The 21,170-nt window shown below is 43.2% G+C and overlaps 1 protein-coding gene across 1 annotated transcript in view; it reads right to left on the reverse strand.

The window, feature by feature from the left end:
* LOC115529717 (inactive dipeptidyl peptidase 10) overlaps nt 1–21,170 on the reverse strand; it is a 144,338-nt gene that overhangs the window by 56,707 nt on the left and 66,461 nt on the right. Inside the window, exon 3 of the mRNA XM_030338690.1 lies at nt 20,964–21,059. Coding sequence (XP_030194550.1) covers nt 20,964–21,059 — 96 coding nt within the window. The remainder of the gene's footprint in view (nt 1–20,963; nt 21,060–21,170) is intronic.

Genomic DNA, 21,170 nt, shown 5'->3' on the forward strand with positions numbered 1-21,170 from the left:
ACATGAAACAAAGAAAAAGTGCAGTATCAGTCATGGGGGAGGCATTGTCACAGCCTCCAACATTAATAATAATCAAAATGATTCGATAAACAATGAAAAATGATCATACAAAAATAAATCGCTTGATTCGAAAATGGTTATATCAGTAATCAGTAATCAGTCATCATAGTTCTCAATAAACCTTGTGTGAATGAATGAATGATTGAACCTTTGTTCAAAAATAAAACAAAACAAACAAAATGTTCTAAAGCTGAGCAGTTGCGTCAAGAAGGAACCAACATGAACTTAGATAGGCAGTGACAAAAGTCCTAGCATCTTTCAAAGACTAACCTCTTGTGAAAATAAAGGAATGAAAATAACAAACACTCAAACACTCCCTACTCTTCACCCCGTATCAGTTAGTTTGCGTGCCAAATCTAACGAGTGTCATTCCAAGTCGGTGTTATTGTTGGTTTCCGACACTGAATCGCACAGGCGGCTGAGTTCTTCAACACTCTTCGCCTGTAACTTCTTCAATCGTTCCCTCATTTTGTCTGAGCGGTTTTCTTCCCCTACTCTCTCGTTGGAGCGGTCACGGTACATCTTTCGAGGGGCTTTACATTCTCTTATCCAGTGTCCAATTTGTCCACAGTTGTGGTATGGTCGAGGTTCTTTCTGTCTGACTGGCTGGGGGAATCGTCCTCTGTCCCTTTTGGACTGGGGGAATCGTCCTCTGTCCCTGTTGGACTGGGGGAATCTTTCTCGTTCCCTGGCCATTTCCTTCTTCTCGTCAGCCAGGAATCGAATCCTGACTTCTTCATCTCGATCCACCTTTTCTCCGAACTCCTTGATCGCTGCCATTGTGCTGCTTTGGTTTTCCCAGCCGGGAAACCTTGTCTTTACTCCCCTTCGGATCTCCGGCAGTACCTGCTGGAGGTACATGGTCTTCAAAGGCAAGTCCTGTGACTGGTCGATGGTGTCCATATCATATTCAGTTTGGCCTGAGTGCAGCAAATAACATTCGAAGAAGCGCTCGTTGAACTGGTCCAGACTCTCGTCTTCCTTCTGCAAACAACGTGTGATTGTTGTCCAGTTGACCTGTGCCTTGGAGTGCTTTTGGATCCACGCCTTTATGGCCTCCCATCCCTTCTCTGGTCTCATTCCGTCTTCTCCAAGGGCATCTTCCACCTCGAATCGAATCTGGGTGCGCTCAGTGCTGCTCAGGTGTTTGAACAATATGGCAAGCCCATCGTAGGGGTGGAGTTCGTACAGAAGCATCAGTTGTTTCAGTTTCATCCATGGCTGCAGGCCTGCTCTCCTCGGGTGGTCGATTTCCGTACTCCATCTTTCGATGTCCTTCGGGCTGGAGGGTTCATAGAGGATTGTGCGTCCCTCTGCGCTTTCTATCTTCTTCAAGGGCCTGAGGTTAACTATTTCGTCTTTCTCATCTTTGGTCATCATGTGTGGTGTTGCTGCGCCTCCCATCGCACTGCAGTGTGGTTGTTTGTTGTCATCAAATCCTCCAATGCGTGATTCATTCTTAGTCACTGTTCCAGGCCTCACCTCGGGGGGTTGTTGTGGGATCTGGATCGCATCATGATTAGCATAGTCAGGTGGGGCAGATGGATTTCCCTTCCGTGGCACGTGGGGGGTACTGCAGATGACCGGATCACTGTGTCTCGACTCCTGTAAACCACCAGGGAAGATGTATTCCCCATCTGGGCCACACAATGGCAGTTTGGGGTACATGCGACCATAGACTCCCAAGGTTCCTCCTCCTTTTCCTTGGTCACCCCCCGTTGGGGGCCCTGAGTCGAGGGGGCGGGCCGCTATCAGTCCTTCTCCGACTAGCGTCGTGTGTAGGTCTGTGAACTTCCTCTGCTCTTTGTTCCGAGTCGCTTCATCCTTGAACAAACGAATTTCGTCGGCAAGCAGTTTGATTTGCTCTCTAATTTTTTTCAGAGCAGTTGTCTTTTCCAATTCATCTCTCTTTTTGTTACAGAGTCTCGCTAACTGAATAAAGATCAATCTCTCTAACCTCCACTTCAAAAACATCTTGTTCCTTTGGTTCAGATTGCTATCCTCTTCCTCCTCCTCTGCCTTCTTCCTGCCTTTACCTTTCGGCATTTTTTCTATCTTTTTCTATCTGTAAAGTAACTAAAACTAGCGACCAATCGCTGCTTAGAAAGAAACAAATAGACGCCTCCCACGGAGCTCGGTATGCCAACAACAGATGATGGCACACTTTTCCCTTCTTCGATTAAAAACAATGTATGTGATTCCTCGGCGGGGATCAAAACAATATCTGATTCCTCGGCGGGGATCAAAACAACATAGCACAAACAAAAACTCTAGCGATTCATGTAACCTCACCAGTGAATTCAATACAAATACGGTTTCACTCCTTGTCCAACAAGTCGTAAAACAAAAGCCCTGAGCAAACCAGACGTCTTAAGTTATATTCAGGACACGTATCAACATTGACAAACTAGCAAAGATGAACAAATCACTTGGATGACATGCTATTACAATATTCTAGGACTCAATCCCAGCTCAAAGGCCTTATTCAACAAACAATATTCTAGGACTCAAACCCAGACCAAAGGCCTTATTCAACAAACAATATTCTAGGACTCAAACCCAGACCAAAGGCCTTATTCAACAAACAATCAATAGTTTCATATGGCGTATATTCAGTGATTATTACACAAACTCTTAATCACTAATACAGGTCCTCACTTCGTCAAGCTCTTAATGACACAACTTCATTACTCAGCAAATGTAGTGCAGCCTAATAGTAAAACAAATAATAATAATCACAGTTATGTGTGTGTAGATTATTTTAAGATTACTTTCTTGTTCTTTTCTCTTGGTCGAGAGTGTGGAATGAGATTCAGTCACCGTTGATTCCCACGTGGTGCATAGAGATGCGCTGGTTCAGCCGCGTTGTGGATGCGGGTCCCTCGGCAGGGCAGGCGTTGATCAGACGTCTTCCCAGGCAGGGCGCGCGCTCTTCTCGGTCACAGGGCAATCTTCAGAGGCAATCGTCTTCTCACTCCTCTCTCTTCAAGACGGTGTCACGGCACCAAATGTTAGATTTCAGCTTATTTCTAAACTGTTCGGACAGACTCTGCGTTGTGTATTTTCAGTCGTAGTAGTAATTCTTGAAGTCGAAATCAAAGCAGCTTGGCAGGTTGGATTAGAGGGTTGAATAGATGGTTTATTCCAGGATGTACAGCGAGATACAGACTTAGGTTGAATAATCTATAGTGGACCCGGTGGTCTATGACTTGTTCCTCGGCTGTCGAAACCCTCTACTCGTCAAACCAAAGGGTTGGGGCGAGTATTATACAAAAAGGGGATACATGAATAACACGTGAACAGACGCACTCTCAGCCTTGATAAGGTATTTGGCCCTGGCTATGTCCCGGAGGACCAGGTCGGTTCAACCTTGTTGAGACATAACAATGGCAGAATGTTAAGGATAACACCTTGTATCAGTATGAGAGGCCCTGGCCTGTTCCTAGACTAGAAATGTGAACAACAGAGAGACACTAAAATACACCAACATTCTACAATGTTGGTGCACATTTCTCGCTAGAAATGTTTCCATAAACGCATTTAATGGCGTAACTACGTTACTATTTCCACCCAGAATAAAGAAAGATGTCGGCCGTATGCTTCTGTGCAAGCTCACTACTCTCTGCCAGTGACGTCGGGTCAAGCTCCACGCTGATTGGCCACCGCGGCTAAGCGTCACGCGTTGGAGCGTTGAAAGTTCAATTTTCTGAACTCCGGGCGTTGGTGCGTTGGGCGCGTTACTGCGCTTACGTGCGTAATTACGTGCAACTGCCGCGCCTAAAGGCGGCTGCATGCTTCAGCGTTGGTGTTACGTTGTTGCGCAAAATTTACTCAAAGCAATTCATGCTCCCTTTTAGGTTGCGCGTGTTGCCAAGCAATTTACCGCCAGAACAGTAGGTGGAGTAATATGTGGAGTAAAGTTTTTCATTGAAGACGACCTCGAGAATGACGTCTTTGTCTGTGGGAGTCGTTGGTTTGTTTATGTGCCAGATCGTGTTCTCCCCATACACAGTGAATGATGGCAACAGACAGAGGAAAGGGGGTGATGAAGTTGTTGATCATTGGGGTTGTATAAATGTGCATATCTCTCTACATTTTAAAACGACATAATGTGTTGGCAGCAGAGTTAACTTTGCTGCCAACACATTACGCCAACACAAAACGTTAATGCTTTTGTATATGAGCCTGCCGGGTCGTCCTTGCCTTCTGGCTTTTAAAAATGGCGGTATGAAAACAGGAAATGTGATACTCCAGACAGGAAGTAGTAACCAGACCAGCAGACCGATCACAGCCTTGCAGGCTGCGCGGCTCGCGTAAAAGCTTACGTAAAAAATGACGCAAGTCTAGAAAAATCGCCCGACGCACGCAAGACGTGAGAAGTCGCGCAAAGGGGGCGCAAGGGCCTCTTGCGCTTGCGCTTACGCTTACGTAACTGAGCATAAATCGGCCTTAATGCCCCCAACGCAACGCTTCAACGCTTCAACGCGTGTACCGCGCCTAGACCAATGGTTCCCTATGAAAAAATGCCGATTTTCAACGCCCCTAACGCGAGCAACGCGGTTGGTGTGGCCGTACCTTCAGACGCACGTAATTACGCACGTAAACGCAGTAACGCGCCCAACGCACCAACGCCCGGAGTTCAGAAATGTGAACTTTCAACGCTCCAACGCGTGGCGCTTAGCCGCGATAGCCAATCAGCGTGGAGCTTGACCCGACGTCACTGGCACTGGAGAGTAGTGAGCTTGGACAGAAGCATACTACGAATGCTGGAAACACACCAGACACACCATGTGAAGTTATTTAACCCGATTATTGTTATTTATATCCGAGATTATTTAATCGAACCCGATCTAAACTCTATCACCCAAACACGGCGGCGTTTGGGTTTCCTACCTCGGACTCCAGCGCAGCCACGGCCGACAACTATCTTTATTCTGGGTGGAAATAGTAACATAGTTACGCCATTAAATGCGTTTATGGAAACATTTTTAGCGAGAAATGTGCATTTTACTTTCATAATGTTCGCTCGGTGAATGTGAAGGAGGTTTGGTTTGATAGTTATGATGAAGAGGGAACGCTCCGTTCACTTGCATGGACAGAGTCTCTGGATGCTAAGCAACCTCAACATCTTGGCGGACAATTTCTCTCCTGATCAACACTACGAATGCTGGAAACACACCAGACACACCATGTGAAGTTATTTAACCCGATTATTGTTATTTATATCAGAGATTATTTAATCTAACCCGATCTAAACTCTATCACCCAAACACGGCGGCGTTTGGGTTTCCTACCTCGGACTCCAGCGCAGCCACGGCCGACAACTATCTTTATTCTGGGTGGAAATACTAGTAACATAGTTACGCCATTAAATGCAATTATGGAAACATTTTTAGCGAGAAATGTGCATTTTACTTTCATAATGTTCGCTCGGTGAATGTGAAGGATGTTTGGTTTGATAGTTATGACGAAGAGGGAACGCTCCGTTCACTTGCATGGACATGGACTCATCTAGCTGCGTTGGCGCGTTGACGCGTTGGAAGCGTTGAACCGAGTAACCAGTGCCACCACACAATGATCAAGCGTCAGGTTAGGCGCGTTACTCGCGTTATCCAACGCGAGTAACGCGTTTGGTGTGGCCGCACCGTAAAGGTACGGCCACACCAACCGCGTTACTCGCGTTGGGGGCGTTGAAAATCGGCATTTTTGCATAGGGAACCATTGGTCTAGGCGCGGTACATGCGTTGAAGCGTTGAAGCGTTGCGTTGGGGGCGTTAGACGCGGCAGTTGCACGTAATTACGCACGTAAACGCAGTAACGCCCCGTGCCCACTACCTCCGTCCGTTGCGTGATCCCCATTGACTTTAATGGGGACGGACGCGCAATGCATTGTGGATCCGTCCGTTCCATTGGAGCCTTCGGCTCAGTCAAGAAGTTGAAAAATGCCTCTGCAAAGACTACTCCCCCATCAGTCAGCCACGCCTTCCCACGTCCGTTGACTGAAGGAGGTAGTGGGCACAGGGCATAACGCGCCCAACGCACCAACGCCCGGAGTTCAGAAAATTGAACTTTCAACGCTCCAACGCGTGACGCTTAGCCGCGGTAGCCGATCAGCGTGGAGCTTGACCCGACGTCACTGGCAGAGAGTAGTGAGCTTGCACAGAAGCATACGGCCGACATCTTTCTTTATTCTGGGTGGAAATAGTAACATAGTTACGCCATTAAATGCGTTTATGGAAACATTTCTAGCGAGAAATGTGCATTTTACTTTCATAATGTTCGCTCGGTGAATGTGAAGGATGTTTGGTTTGATAGTTATGACGAAGAGGGAACGCTCCGTTCACTTGCATGGACAGAGTCTCTGGTTGCTAAGCAACCTCAACGTCTTGGCGGACTATTTCTCTGCTGATCAACACTGCGATTGCTGGAAACACACCAGACACTCCATGTGAAGTTATTTAACCCGATTATTGTTATTTATATCCGAGATTATTTAATCTAACCCGATCTAAACTCTATCATGCACCCAAACACGGCGGCGTTTGGGTTTCCTACCTCGGACTCCAGCGCAGCCACGGCCGACATCTTTCTTTATTCTGGGGGGAAATAGTTACATAGTTACGCCATTAAATGCGTTTATGGAAACATTTTTAGCGAGAATTGTGCATTTTACTTTCATAATGTTCGCTCGGTGAATGTGAAGGATGTTTGGTTTGATAGTTATGACGAAGAGGGAACGCTCCGTTCACTTGCATGGACATGGACTCATCTAGCTGCGTTGGCGCGTTGAAGCGTTGGAAGCGTTGGAAGCGTTGAACCACCACACACCGGTCAAGCGTCAGGTTAGGCGCGGTACTCGCGTTATCCAACGCGAGTAACGCGGTTGGTGTGGCCGCACCATAAGAGAGATGCAAAAGCTGAACCATCTAAAAGGTTTGGAAAGATCATCGTCCTCAGACAATGTACAGGACTGGTAAATGGACTGCATTTATATAGCACTTTCTTGTAACCAATGGCCACCCAAATCACTTTACAATATAGCCTAACATTCACCCATTCATACACACACACATTCACACACCGACGGTGGCATCAGGTGTGTGCCAAGGCGACAGCCAGCTCGTCGGGAGAAGTTGGGGTTAGGCGCCTTTCTCAGGGAGACCTCGCCATTCAGCTAGGAGGAGCCGGGGATATAACTAGCAGCCTTGCAGTTATCAGCCAACCCGCTCTACCTCCTGAGCTACTGCCGCCCCTAGACAACACAGTAAGATCCCAGTTAATGGAGAAGACTCAGCCATTTTACCATCCGGATGGACAGTGATGGACCAGAATGTCTTCCTTGATGTCTTGATTTTGCCATACAGAGGCTGCAAGTGGTTCTCTAAATAACGCAAATGTAAACGGAGACAAGACCAAATCCAGGACGAATTCAGGCACAAAATCAGGCTAATTATCCTCTGGTTTGTACCGAGCATAAGGAAAGTCGTAAGGAGATTTGATTCAGGATGTATAGTTCAGCTGGCGTTGACTGTAAGGTTGATGTTCGTTAAGTTCTTGTTAGATTATTAGGTGAGTGCTGCATGCAGCGCTCAACTATTGTTCTTCATAAGTTTTATTCTTTCTTTCTTTCTTTCTTTCTTTCTTTCTTTCTTTCTTTCTTTCTTTCTTTCTTTCTTTCTTTCTTTCTTTCTTTCTTTCTTTCTTATTCTCTACAAACTTTGGGACCTATCTCCTTCCTCAATTTTTCACCTAGAGACTTATTTTATACTTTCTAAGATATTCTCCTTCAAAAATATTTTTTTTCAATGGTGAGCAGACACGGCGCCATAGCAAATCTATACAGGGGGCACGTCGATTTTGTGGGAGGGCCCGCATCAATATGACAGACAGGTGTAGGCTACAAAAAACTCAATTGCAACAGTCCACAGCAGTGCAAACACATCAGCATGGCCAACAACAGCATTTCCTTAAGACGCACGCAGTTCGCAAATAATAGCCTACACAGTAACACATACAAACGGCCAAATAAAAATCACATTTGCATTGTGTGCGCGGCGGCACATTATGCCGCGTTTCCACTGCAGGGTGCGGAACGGATCGGATCGCAAAGGTGCGGTAGGGAGGGGGCGGTATAGCCCAGGGCCCCGTTTCCCGAAAGCGTCGTTAGCCTAAGTGGATCGTGAAGTGCGTCGAAAGGGCATCGTAGAGTTTTCACCGCGTTTCCCGAAAGCATCGTTGGTCACGAACGTCTTGAAAACGCTCGTAGCTAACGAGTACTCCAGGGGTGCTCGTAGGTACTCGTAGGACGCTAAGAGCATCGTCAGCTATAGCCTCAGTGGCGTCACCATCGGACATTCCGTATATTGGATGCGTTTTATTAAAACGCATTGCGCCTTTATGTTCTTAGTTTGGTAATTAATAAAGATTATTAATTAATTTATTAATAAAGATGTTAAAATGGCCAAAATAAAACGGGACAGTCCAGAAAATGTTTGCGCAGGCAGGGCACTCAAAATGTGTCAGAGAAAGTGGGGGGGATTTGTGCAGACTGACATAGGCTACTCATAAAACGTAGCATAAAATAATGTAAAAAAAAAAAATTAAATTAAAAAAAATAACGAAATTAAAGAAATTAAAAAAAAAAATGAAGAAATATTTTTTTTTATAAAAAACAAGCAAAGAAGCAGGCAAAAGGCTGGGATATGGTGGGGATTGGTCACGTTGACGGGAATGTTTAGTGACATGAGGGAGGGTGGAGGGGGTTAAAAAAAAGTCTCAATCACTATTCGACGCGCATGAAAACCAGCCGCGTAGTTATGAGGGAGGCCGTCCTCACACCGATCTTCCTCATCGTCATCGTCCTCAACGTCCTCCGGTTCAAGCAATGCCACCCCAGCCTGCAATGTTGTGCAACATAGCCGTCACACATATCACGGCGCATGACTTGGCCGGCGAAAACTGGAGCCCTCCGCCTGACTTGTGAAGGCATCTAAAGCGCAACTTCCACCTCCCGATCGTGCGCTCAACGATGCACCGGGCCAGACGGTGGGCTTCGTTGTATTCCTCATCATGGACGTCTCCCGGGTTATTCACAGGTGTGAAGAGGAATTATTTCAGGGGGGAAAATGCCGTGAAACGCACAGTGCATTCAGGATTAGGACTGATATATGTCGGTTTAAGCCTAATCAATTGTGTTTTAATGTCTTTAGCATTCATATAATTGCAGTCTATTTTTTTTGTAGGCTACTCTGCTGTTGTCCTTGATGGGGATATATTTTAACCCTTTTTAACACAATTTTCCTGCGACATTCCTGCGTCTCCCCCTCCTACGGAGCCCATTTCAGCACCGTGTCAGTAGACATTTACAATCCTACGACGTCGTGAGTGCAGCGAATGCGCGTTCACGTTAAGAGGAGTTTCGGGAAACGCTCCAAAGAAATTGACGATGGATCGCAAGATCCATCGGGAGAATGATCGTACGAGCGAAGATCCATCGTTATCGGGAAACGGGGCCCAGCTCAGTTCCGAGGTCGCGTTTCCACTGCCGACAGTACACTTTGTGGTAGGCCGGATGTCGATCGCCGCGGCAGCTACGTAAACATCGTAAACAACGTCTTCCTCCCCAAGAATGCAGACGAACGTCTCCACCTCCTTGTTCGCCCAAGCAAGCGTTTTACGCGGCATGTTAATTGTAAAGAATAATACCTCGAGGCTACTGTTTGTTTGTTTTTATCCCCGCGTCACCCGGAAGTGATGATTCTGTCGACCAATCAACGGAGGGGGTGTGTAGCTAGAATTTCCCGGGACCCTTTCAGGCGTCTGGTCTAGTTTTCGGTACCCCAACGGAGGAGTCCCGAGAACGAGGCCGGAACGGGTACGGCAAAGTCCGGGTCACGCCCACTTTTGGCGGTGGAAACGTGACCCGATCCGCACCTTTGCGATCCGATCCGCTACGCACCCTGCAGTGGAAACGCGCCATTAAATACCACAGACGCCAACAGCAATATGCCGCGCCATGCAGTCGAGCAAATAAACATAAACATAGAAAATATTCGCAACATTGCATCATGTGCTCTGCCAAAACATTGTCGCATAATCCAATGAAAGCACCGGTCGGGACCCATGATGTCAGCATGTGAACAGACTTTCTCTCTTTTCACCAGAATTTGTAGGAAATGAGCGAAAAAAAATTCCAAAACAATTAGGCTACCATAACACAGTGATTTTCGCTTTACATAGCTTCAAGGCCTGCGTCCAAGTTGTGTTTATTTTATTTTTTTATCGGTTGGAACAAACACTGTCTGTGCTCTCGGGAGCGGCCAGGGCATGCGTGTGTGCAATAGTGTTGGCTCGTTCGTTCGCGAACCGGCTTGAATAAACGAGTCTTTAGGACGAACGAACCGAACCGGTTCGTCTCTCTCGTTCGTTCGGTCGTCTCTCTCGTTCGTTCGGTCGTTTCGTTCACCATTCGATTCACCGGAAACTCGACTGAACGAACAAACGAGTTTCCGGTAGCACTAACTCCACTGAGTCTGACTGACTCAGCTGAGAACCGTGCAATGGCGTGCATTCCATGATGCGATTCACCGTTACCGGAAACTAGGCTGAATCGCGAACGACTCCTCCACGTTCAGTCGAGTTTCCGGCGAATCGATTCACCGGAAACTCGACCGAACTGGGAGGAGTCGTTCACGAATCGTATGTTCGTTCAGCCTGGTTTCCGGTAGCGGTAAATCGCATCATGGAATGGACCCCATTGCACGGTTCTCAGCTGAGTCAGTCAGACTCAGTGGAGTTAGTGCTACCGGAAACTCGACTGAACGAACGAACGAACTAACGATTCGCGAACGACTCCTCGTGGCGAACTGAATCACGTGAACTGGGTCACGGAAACGAATCATTAAATCCACCACTAGTGTGCAATGGGAGAGAGAACGCTTTGTGTGGAGAGAAAAAAGGAGGCACGGGAAATCGCCAAAGCCAATACAAATCTTCGACTCATTATGTTTGCGAGTCAACGTGTCAGAAGCAGGAATCGGCTGTGCGACCGACTTTTACTGTGGCTTTTTAGCGGCGGCTGTTGTGCTGAAGAGATGCCAACTGCCCTTTCCTTTTACGCACACCACAGCCGCCGGGGGCAGAGGAATAAAGTCTGTGGTAAACACATCAAAGTTCGGTCTAATCGGGTCGGAGTCGGAGGTAAAAGGCAAGTCTCGGAGGAGAGGGCTAATGGCGGCTGCGTTGTTACAGCTAGCTACTTACTGTAACTGCAGGGTTTTCTCCGGATAAGTAGGCCCATTCGTTTTTAACCAGCGTCTGATATCCATTTTATTTTTAAAACACCAACGCAGGCTAGGCTACTAATTTGAATTTGCCGGTTATCGCCGTCGTTCCGTGTGACACATAGTCTCTATTTTCTACACATTTTTTATTTAGTTTAACAATTATTTTTTGAGATTTTAAATAGTATCTGATATCATATACATCTTGATAGCGGGGGCAAAGACATCAAATGGGCGGGCCCGGCCCGATCTGGCCCGCCCTTGGCGCCGGGTCTGAATGGGAGGACGTCACACACAGCCAGTGCAGTCATGAGTGCAGTACTTCAAACTGTAACTAAATCAATTTTCAACCGGTTATCTTCGTTCAAACCATTTAACAAATCTACAAACTTGTATCTTCAATAATATCGAAACGGAATTTCGACATCATTGAAACTTTCTTCAGAACCAGTTTTAGTTTCAAACCGTCATATTCTACAGTTGGTCCCACTGAAGCCGACTGCCCATTCTGACACTAAAACTACTAAGACATCGTAACTCGGTCTATTTTCAACCGTTTACCATCATTCAAACCATTAAACAAATCTACACATTTGTATCTTCAATATTATCGAAACAGAATTTCGATATAATTTAAACTTTATTCAGAATCAAAGATTTAGTTTCATACCGGCTTCGTTTTCAGTAGGTCTCATTGATTTACGTTGAGCTGGAGCGTGAGGACGTTCAGCAGTGTTGCCAGATTGGGCGTTTTTTCTCGCCGGATTGGGCTAATTTTGGAGTACGTTCAGGCAGTGTTGGCAGATTGGTTTTCCCCCCCCACACTATATTGAGCTACTTTTAATCACGCACCGGCTCACTAATCTCTTAAAGTCACACACACACACACACACACACACACACACACACACACACACACACACACACACACACACACACACACACACACACACACACACACACACACACACACACACACACACACACACACACACACACGCGCACACACACGCACATCAGCAGTGCAGGGCAATACATTTTACCTTTTACATTTTTGCACTTTTAGCAATCCTTTGCACTTTTCATTCAGTCACTTTATTTGTTTCCAACCATTTACTTTTACTTAAATGGTGTGCATGTTTACATTGTTTACTCCATTTAGACTTTTGAACTTTTGTTCAAATCCCTTCACTTGATTTAAGCCATTTATCGTTTCTTTGTCTTAATCTATGTGGCTTTATTAAAAAATATTTTCAACCTCACTACAGCACTCATCGCATTTATTGCAGGAAATGCATTTTCTAGTTCTTCATAAGTTTTATTCTTTCTTTCTTTCTTTCTTTCTTTCTTTCTTTCTTTCTTTCTTTCTTTCTTTCTTTCTTTCTTTCTTTCTTATTCTCTACAAGTTTTGGGACCTATCTCCTTCCATAAATATTCACCTAGAGAATCCATTCAAATTGTACAATATTCAGAATAACTTGGAGTCACGCGATTCTTTTCAGAATTTTTAAATATTATATACTTTTTAAGATATTCTACTTTTAAAATATTATATTTTTTAACATGGGAGTCAATGGGAGGACGGCAGAGCCGTCAGATGTTTAAGACGTAACTAAATCAAATTTCAACCATTAACCTTTGTTCGAACCATTTAACAAATCTACAAACAAAAATATCCAAACGGAATTTCGGTATCATTTAAACTTTATTCTGAATCACAGTTTTAGTTTCATACCGGCTTCGTTTTACAGTTGGTCTCATGGATTTACGTTACCAATCTGGCAGTGTTGCCAGATTGGGCGGTTTTCCCACTCTATTGAGCTACTTTAATCACGCACCGGCTCTCTATTCTCTTAAAGACCCACGCACACACACACACACACACACACACACACACACACACACACACACACACACACACACACACACACACACACACACACACACACACACACACACACACACACACACACACACACACACACACACACACACACACAAAGTGCAGGGCAATACATTTGACGTTTCAGATTCTTCAGTTCAATTCATTTTCCATTTCTATTTTTAGCAATGCTTTAAGCTTTTCCTTCACCGGTAACTTTATTTGTTTCCAACCATTTACTTTTTCTTAAATGGTGTGCATGTTTACATTGCTTACTCCATTAAGACTTTTGAACTTTTGTTCAAATCCCTTCACATGATTTAAGCCATTTAACGTTTCTTTATATCTTAATCTATGTGGCTTGATTAAAAAATATTTTCATTTAGGTGTGTATTCATGCATTTGCCATTGCAGTATAAGGTTTTATCGGATTTCAGGCAATGTAAGTGTGGGCGGGTTTTTGGTTGATTGGGTGGTTTTTAGTCTATAGTTGAGCTGGAAATTGCCAACAGAACAGCTCAGCTATTCTATATTTTATTGCAAATGTATTGAAACCTGATCAAATTAGCTATTTCTTTAACTATTCACTTTATTTGTTTCCAACCATTTTAATGTATAAAATGTTTTATCATACATTGTTCACTCCATTTAGACTCTGTTCAAATCCAATCACTTGATTTAAGCCATTTAACATATCTTTAAGTCTGAAACTATGGCTTTACTAAAACTTATTTTCAACCTCATTTTGCACTACAATGCATTTTCTAGATAGGCATAGGCGAGGGTGCATCATGATGCAACCGCAGGGAACATGTGAGCCCAGACCTTCGGGTGTAGGCGGACTACAGTGCGATTGTATGCAGGAATGCGACTCCTAGTAAAGATCTTTTAATTTTTTTTTACCTTGGGGCATTTTTTCCGTTGCAATTTGCAACCATAACTACTGATCTATACATTATTAAATTAATTGACATACATACCTACTTTCTACGAAGAGCCACAGTTTATGCATACACACAGACATGTTGACATTGGTAGAAATAGATGATAGTCGATCAATTACAGAGGGAGCGTTTCCTTATTGCTTGACGCGGTGCGCAGCCTTGCGTGGATGTCTGGTGTGATGCAGCTTCCTATAGGAGCTATAGTAGGGATAGATCAGACGTCGTGTCAAAGTGTGTAGTGATGGAGGAAGACGATCAGAGCCCAGATGGTGTCCCGAGCTCCCTGAGGTAACAAGCTTCATCCTATAAAATAATTGTATTAATTTAAAAATTGTTAAATTTCCCTTGTCAGAGTTTAATATAAGCGAACGTGACCATAACCACTGTACGATTCATCAATTCATGGGAGATGGGCTGCTGCATTGGTAATTGCGTAACAGGGAGACTGCCCCGCCAAAGTAGATGGTGGGGTGACAAGACCCCCTCCTCACTTCCGGCCCCTTCAAATATCCCTGTCTGCCTGCAGCATCGTGGATCCGGATAGTTTGTCTGAGCAGTCTGGTTTACGTCCCCACTCAACCCATATGCGTTGGTAAAACACAGCAGATTGCACTCCTAGACACTCTTGCGGCTAACCAGGGCATAAAGTGTGTCTTTTTTTTTTTTGCAATGATATAAAGAAAAGAATAACCCACTTAAACAAATGCATAGCAAATGAGGAATGTAGCATGGATAGATAGACTCGTTTTCTGAACCCACTATCACTATTTGCAAGGCAGATGGTATCAAGTGTCCCTTTGCTGAAAATAGATAAGCAATAGATGGATGTGAGGAAGCAGCAAAATAGAGGGAAGGTTTCAGATGACAAGAGGCTAAGACCAATGACCTAGTGTCAGCAGTGCTTTCAGATATAAAGAGGGCTGCCAGGTTTCGTCCTTATAAATACGAGAAAAAAACATTTTAGTGGGATTCTGTGCCAATGAGGTAACAATTGAAATGTCAGAAATGGAGACTGACAGCTGAAATGGCAATAACTAATAATCTAATCCCGGGCCATGGTACAGTCCAAGGGGAACTACAGTTCTTTTATGTGTTTGACAGGTGAGGCATCGTTTTTAGATCCCCTTTTTATGGAAATGTCAATGAATAAATTGTCACTATATCAATGTCAGGCCACCAGGTTGGAACAGTTTCAATAGAAGAGTAAAAAAAATAATAGATATATTATTGTATATATATATATATATATATATATATATATATATATATATATATATATATATATATATATATATATATATATATATCTGTATCAATTGTGATAAAGAAAAAATATATATTGTTGTTATCTGTGTCATCTCAAATGTGGACTAGATCCTCAAGTCTATCTTGACAACATATTTGATTCTACTTTACCCATTATAATATAATATGAATATGATAAAATGATTATATTATTAATCTATTGTATTGTAGGCCTAAGTCTCGTGTCAATGATGTATGTTTTTTGTTCCACATCATTCAATCCACTGAGCAGAGCCCTTCGATGATGAAGATACTGTTGTGTTCTCTTCCCTCCAGCTCACTTGCTGTCGTACATAAATCAGAAGCGCTGTGTTTCGCGGAGCACGGTGTCGCTCGCAGATGATGGAGCGCTGGCGCTCGGACCAGCTGTCGGCCCGCATCACGTGGACTTTGGCGCGGTGAAAGGGAAAAGGTTGAGGGTTTGTTGTCAGAGGCAGCCAAGCAGGTGTTCAAACAAATGGCGCCTGCGTGCTTTCATTAAGTCGGGTGTCTCCCTGGGGCTCGCCGGAAGTGGCTGCCGGAGGTGCTACGTCGTTGGGAAAAAGACATCCGTTGTGTGTCAGGCAGAAGCCGGCACACCGTGTTCTGACACGAGGTGTGGTACGCTAAACATCTTGTTGCTTTGTTGAAGGTATTGGTGATGATGATTTTTTTGGACACATTTGTGACTTGTGATTTGTCTGTCTTATTTTCTTGTTCGGATACGTTTATTTTTATAAACTTTATTTTTACGCCAATTTATTCGGGCACCATGATATAAGACTGTAACATATGTTTCATGCAATTGTTCACACAGCGAATAAAAGTCATTTCAAGAGTTTAGTTTAAGCCTGAACTGTTAATTCTCCACATAATTCGTGCCACAATACTCAAACAATATCCCACTGCGCAATGTGTCGTTAGAGTGACGTCTTTTACATGTCATTATTGGTCGTCAAAAATTCGGTCCACTGAAGGGGTTGTTTTGTAACGCCAGGTGAGGTCTTCGTTTCAACGTCTACCGAACGTCTAATGTTGACGTCCGTGGGACCTCTGTGAAAGGGCTACTTATAGTCCAAATGTGGTTGTTTGTGGACGTCTTTTCAACATCAAATTTAGACAAATTTTAGACGTATTTTTTTATACTACTTCTATAATTAATTTATTTCATTTATATGTTTATGGTTGTTGCCGTTGGAAAATGAGAAACAGCGATTCTTTTTTAAATGGAGCGTCAGAGAAATTAAATGGACCCGAAGTGCACTGACAATTGCAGTTGTCCAATTGAGGAGCATAGTCAAACTAATCCGTGCATGTACTGACTGGCTCACTTTGAAAAACGCCCTTGATAGAGAGCTGTCCTCGGCTGGTTCATTTGAGATCAGTGGCTCTCGCACGCCCTCTTCCTTGCTCTTGCACGCTTTCACACTCTCTCAAGCATATCGACCGGGAAATAGGTTAAGTTAGGTTATCCTTTGTTGTCCCTTTTTGGGGGAAATTCTGTCTCTGCTTTTGACCCATCCGAGGGCCGGTGATCAGACGCATATCGGCACACCCGGAGCAGTGGGCAGCCGCAGTATGCCCGGGGAGCGTCAGGTGCCTTGCTCGAGGGCCCCTCATCCGTGGATGAAGATGCATTTACATTTTTTGTGTACGGGATGGGATTCGAACCGCCCAACGTTGTGGATGCCCACCACAACGGCAAGCATGGCGTTAGTATTAAGGTGGATAGGCTACCATGAAATTATTTACTGAACCTTTCTCACGAACTGCATTTCCAAATAAATAAACAGATAAATGCAAAAATAAATATATGCATAAAAAAATAACTTGATTACTTAAAATAAATAAAAAAACATAATATAAAAATATTACATCATGTAGAAGGCTATACATTTCCTGCAACTGTCATAGGGGTCCAAATGACGTCCAAAAAATGTACCCAGTTAAAAGGTGAAATGCTACAGCTACAGGACAACTTATGGTACAGAAAACATCTGGAAACGTTAAGAGTTAAGAGTTAAGAGAAGTAGTAGGAAAAAGACGTCTAAAATAAGTCTAAATTTGACGTCGAAAAGAGTTAAATTTGACGTTAAGAGTTAAGAGAAGTAGTCGGAAAAAGACGTCTAAAATAAGTCTAAATTTGACGTCGAAAAGACGTCACTCCTATGTCCCATGGACGTCAACTAGACATTCGGTAGAAGTCAAAATAAAGACATCGCCTGGCGTTACAAAAAAAAAACAGTGGACAAAAATTTGACGTCCAATAATGACAGAGAAAAGACATCAATCCGACGTCACATTGCGCGGTGGAATCATGGATACATTTCCTGCACCTGTCATAGGCGCCCAAATGACGTCCAGGAAATGTACCCAGTTCAAAGGTGAAATGTTGAACGTCAATATGACGTCCAATTGGTTCATGGTTTGACATCCAAATAGTGGACCTAGTTTGGATGTCAAATAGATGTGCAGAATCTATATCTGGTCCGTCGGTCAGGGAAGTCTATCCGAAGTCCAATGTTTAGTGGGATTGGAGTTGTTCTAGGTAATTGTGGTGACCTTGTATGTATGTGTTTTGTCTAGACACGCTCTAGACACATTTATGAGCGGTTCACGGCAGTGTGGCTAGAGACACATTATTTTCAGCGGTTCACAGCAGTGTCTGAGAGAAGGTTTGCTTCTCGGACACCTATAATTATACAAAACGGTGTGTTTGGATGTGAGAGCACCGTTTTTTTTATGCCTGCACCCAACAGTGGGTCAAACCTCTCGGATAACTGTGAGCGGAATGCAGGGGCCTTTGGGAGGCCGAGCCCCCCTGATTGTCATTTGAGACCCCTGAAAGCCTTAACAGCAACATTTTGGGGGCAATGCAAAGAAATCTGCATTTGAGTACTTCTCCGAGATCAGTACACGCTTAATGCAGTTTAGAACACAAACTGAGTACCATGTACCGGTTTGTTTGTGACATACAGTATACTGTATCCTCACATGAACAGGAGCTAGGCTACTGTGGCTCTGCATGTCAATGGAAGTAGCTAATGCAAAGCAAATTCCAGAGCAAACTCCCCTATTCAACACACAATAAGGAATTTTGAATCAAACAACTGAATCAATCGTTAATTTCGAGATATCTCGGCGGATCTCTTTAAACTAGATTACATTCATGGGAGATTAATTGTAAATTTAGTATAGCTACATAACAGCTACTTGAGGACTCTGTCTCCATCGTTTAAGAGTCAAGGTTTAAGCATCTTTATTATAGTAGCTCACATCATTGTAATCCCATGCAAATCACAATAGGTTAAAGAGCAAATAAAGGGGACCATAATATTGAGGTCAAAAACCTGGTTTTATGCGTGTCAGACATCCAGGTTGCAATGTATTCCCACACCGATGAGTTGATGTTATATCTTTTTTATATATATAGTGTCTTTCTTTCTTCCATTCTATATTCTGTCATTGCTTTATTCTTACCTAATTTTGAGGAAGTTTTACTTTTACATGTTTTTTTAAAACCAAACTTTATTCATGGCAGTACCAAGTTCCAAGCGCCTTGTGAACTTCCCTCCACAAAGAAATGTTCACCGGACCCTGTCTTCTGATGTTGAAGTATCCGAGAAGTACACAAGAAAGCTTTTCTGATACCACTGGAGGACAGTTCCTTCGGTGGCCATTAGAGAGGCACTGTAGGAAGGGGGGGTTCTAAAGGCTGGCAGTCTTGAGCCAGGGGTTAGTTCTGGTATTAAGGTCGGACACAAAGTCAGACTCAAGCCCAAAGCACAAAGCACAAATAGCGCAGCAAATCTTAGTAATTTTTTGCTCACTTCGTGCACCCATTGAAAAACTTGAAAACTTGATTCAGGTTTGAGACACAATGAAATATTATTGCAGCACTTTTAGCTTATCTGAGGCCTAGATCATAGAAATGCATTGGCCTTTCGACCAAACGTCAACATTGGCCTAATATACACCACAAGGGTGTGTTTTTTCTGGATTTAATGCGCTATAACATTTACATTTCTTAACTAAGTGTTTACAAAAATGATATACTAATAATATATAGTATGATTAATTATAAATGTTGACTCATCACGGCAATGGGTTGAGGCATTCAATGTGGCGTTTATGTCTACGGCCTAGATAGCATTGAAAGTACACAACAGGAAGGCCACTCCCACTATCTTAAATATTATCTCTTAATATCTCTTTCTTGAAAGTACATTATGCAAAATAAAAGTGTTTGAAATGTGAAAAACCTATAGTCATGTATAGAATAACTTCAAGTTGGCAGGTATCTGTCATAAAATGCTCAGACTCTGCAGCAGCGTAGTCATATCTTTTTTTTAGCAAGGCTTGCTTTTTGAAAGGTGGTCTTATTGGATAAAAAAACTGATCAATATTTGTTATTTCTATAGAGAAATATGATCGAGTATGTTATATGATCCTAAATATATTTTTATTTAAAGTAGTTATTGCTCACATGTCTCTTTGCTCATGAATAATTCCATTCAATCTAAGTTTTAGGAAAGTGTTGCATCAATTTGCTAGATTTTTTTTGCCAAAGTTTTACAGGACCCCCACTGCTTAGTGCCCCCTAGTTCGGGGCACTAAATATCAATAAAGCACATATACAGCGAAGAAGGGGGTTCAACAAAAAAATAAAAGAACAATCAGTAACAGCCTCTTGAACATTCATCTATTTTGTGAAAATCGAACACACATGGGTATCCACCTGTGTCAATATTACTTTGTATTTGTCCATTGTTCTAGATGTGTGAAAAGGAGGGATTTGTCCGTACAGAAACTGTATTGATGAAAAGCAATACAGAGAGCAGTTGCTACTGGGGGAGGTTTAAAGGCGATTAAATAGGATAATCTGAGATAAAATATTTTATTTTTCGATCAGCTTTTGCTGGAGACTCCGGAGATGCAAAGACTTCTCAGACTGCTGTCAAGTCTTTGTTTTCTGATCTCTGCATTTACTACACACGTTGTAAACAACAGCTTTCCACTAGCATTGTGCGACCATCCTGATCTCCGGAGTTCTCCATTCTTAACCTCTCAGAGCAGTGTGGCCTCAAGCCTGTTAAAAGCCTCTTTCAAAAATGCAGAAAGGATACGTCGAATCAGGGCTTGGAGGAGGGAGTTTCAGTTTGTTAAAAACAAGAAACACTGCAGTCTGCCCATTCTGAAATTTAAGAAATTGATGCCAACCATAGGAAGTTTAACATTAATCTGCATGGAAAGCTTCCCTAGGAGGAAATATTTTTTGCTTGGAGAAGGGAGAAATGTTTGGCTAAAGTTCCAAAAATGTGTATACTATCCATGTCAAATTGAGGATTGTGCTTGTTAATTACAATTATATTCATTAATAGTTATTAATTATTAGTATTTTTACTTGTTAAATAAAAAACATGAATATGCATGCTTGTAATTCACAAACCATAAGTATAGTTGCTTGTCATGTACAAGCCACAAGTCTGTATGCTTCAAATATATACATACCACTGATCCACTTTGCATCCGGATCATGGACCTGAAAGTGTCTGTTGAAAAGGTCATCAAGGGTCAGCTGGGAGCCAACTGATTTGGAACCATCATCTGAAATCAGAAAACAAAACTTTCACCATGGAAACCTAACTTCAGTTTAGCGCATGAAAGCATTCTTTCTCAGCTGCGATAAATAATAAGCAATCCATTTTTCCTAATAAG

Source organism: Gadus morhua, chromosome 17 (genome assembly GCF_902167405.1).
Source record: "Gadus morhua chromosome 17, gadMor3.0, whole genome shotgun sequence".
Lineage (NCBI taxonomy): Eukaryota > Metazoa > Chordata > Actinopteri > Gadiformes > Gadidae > Gadus > Gadus morhua.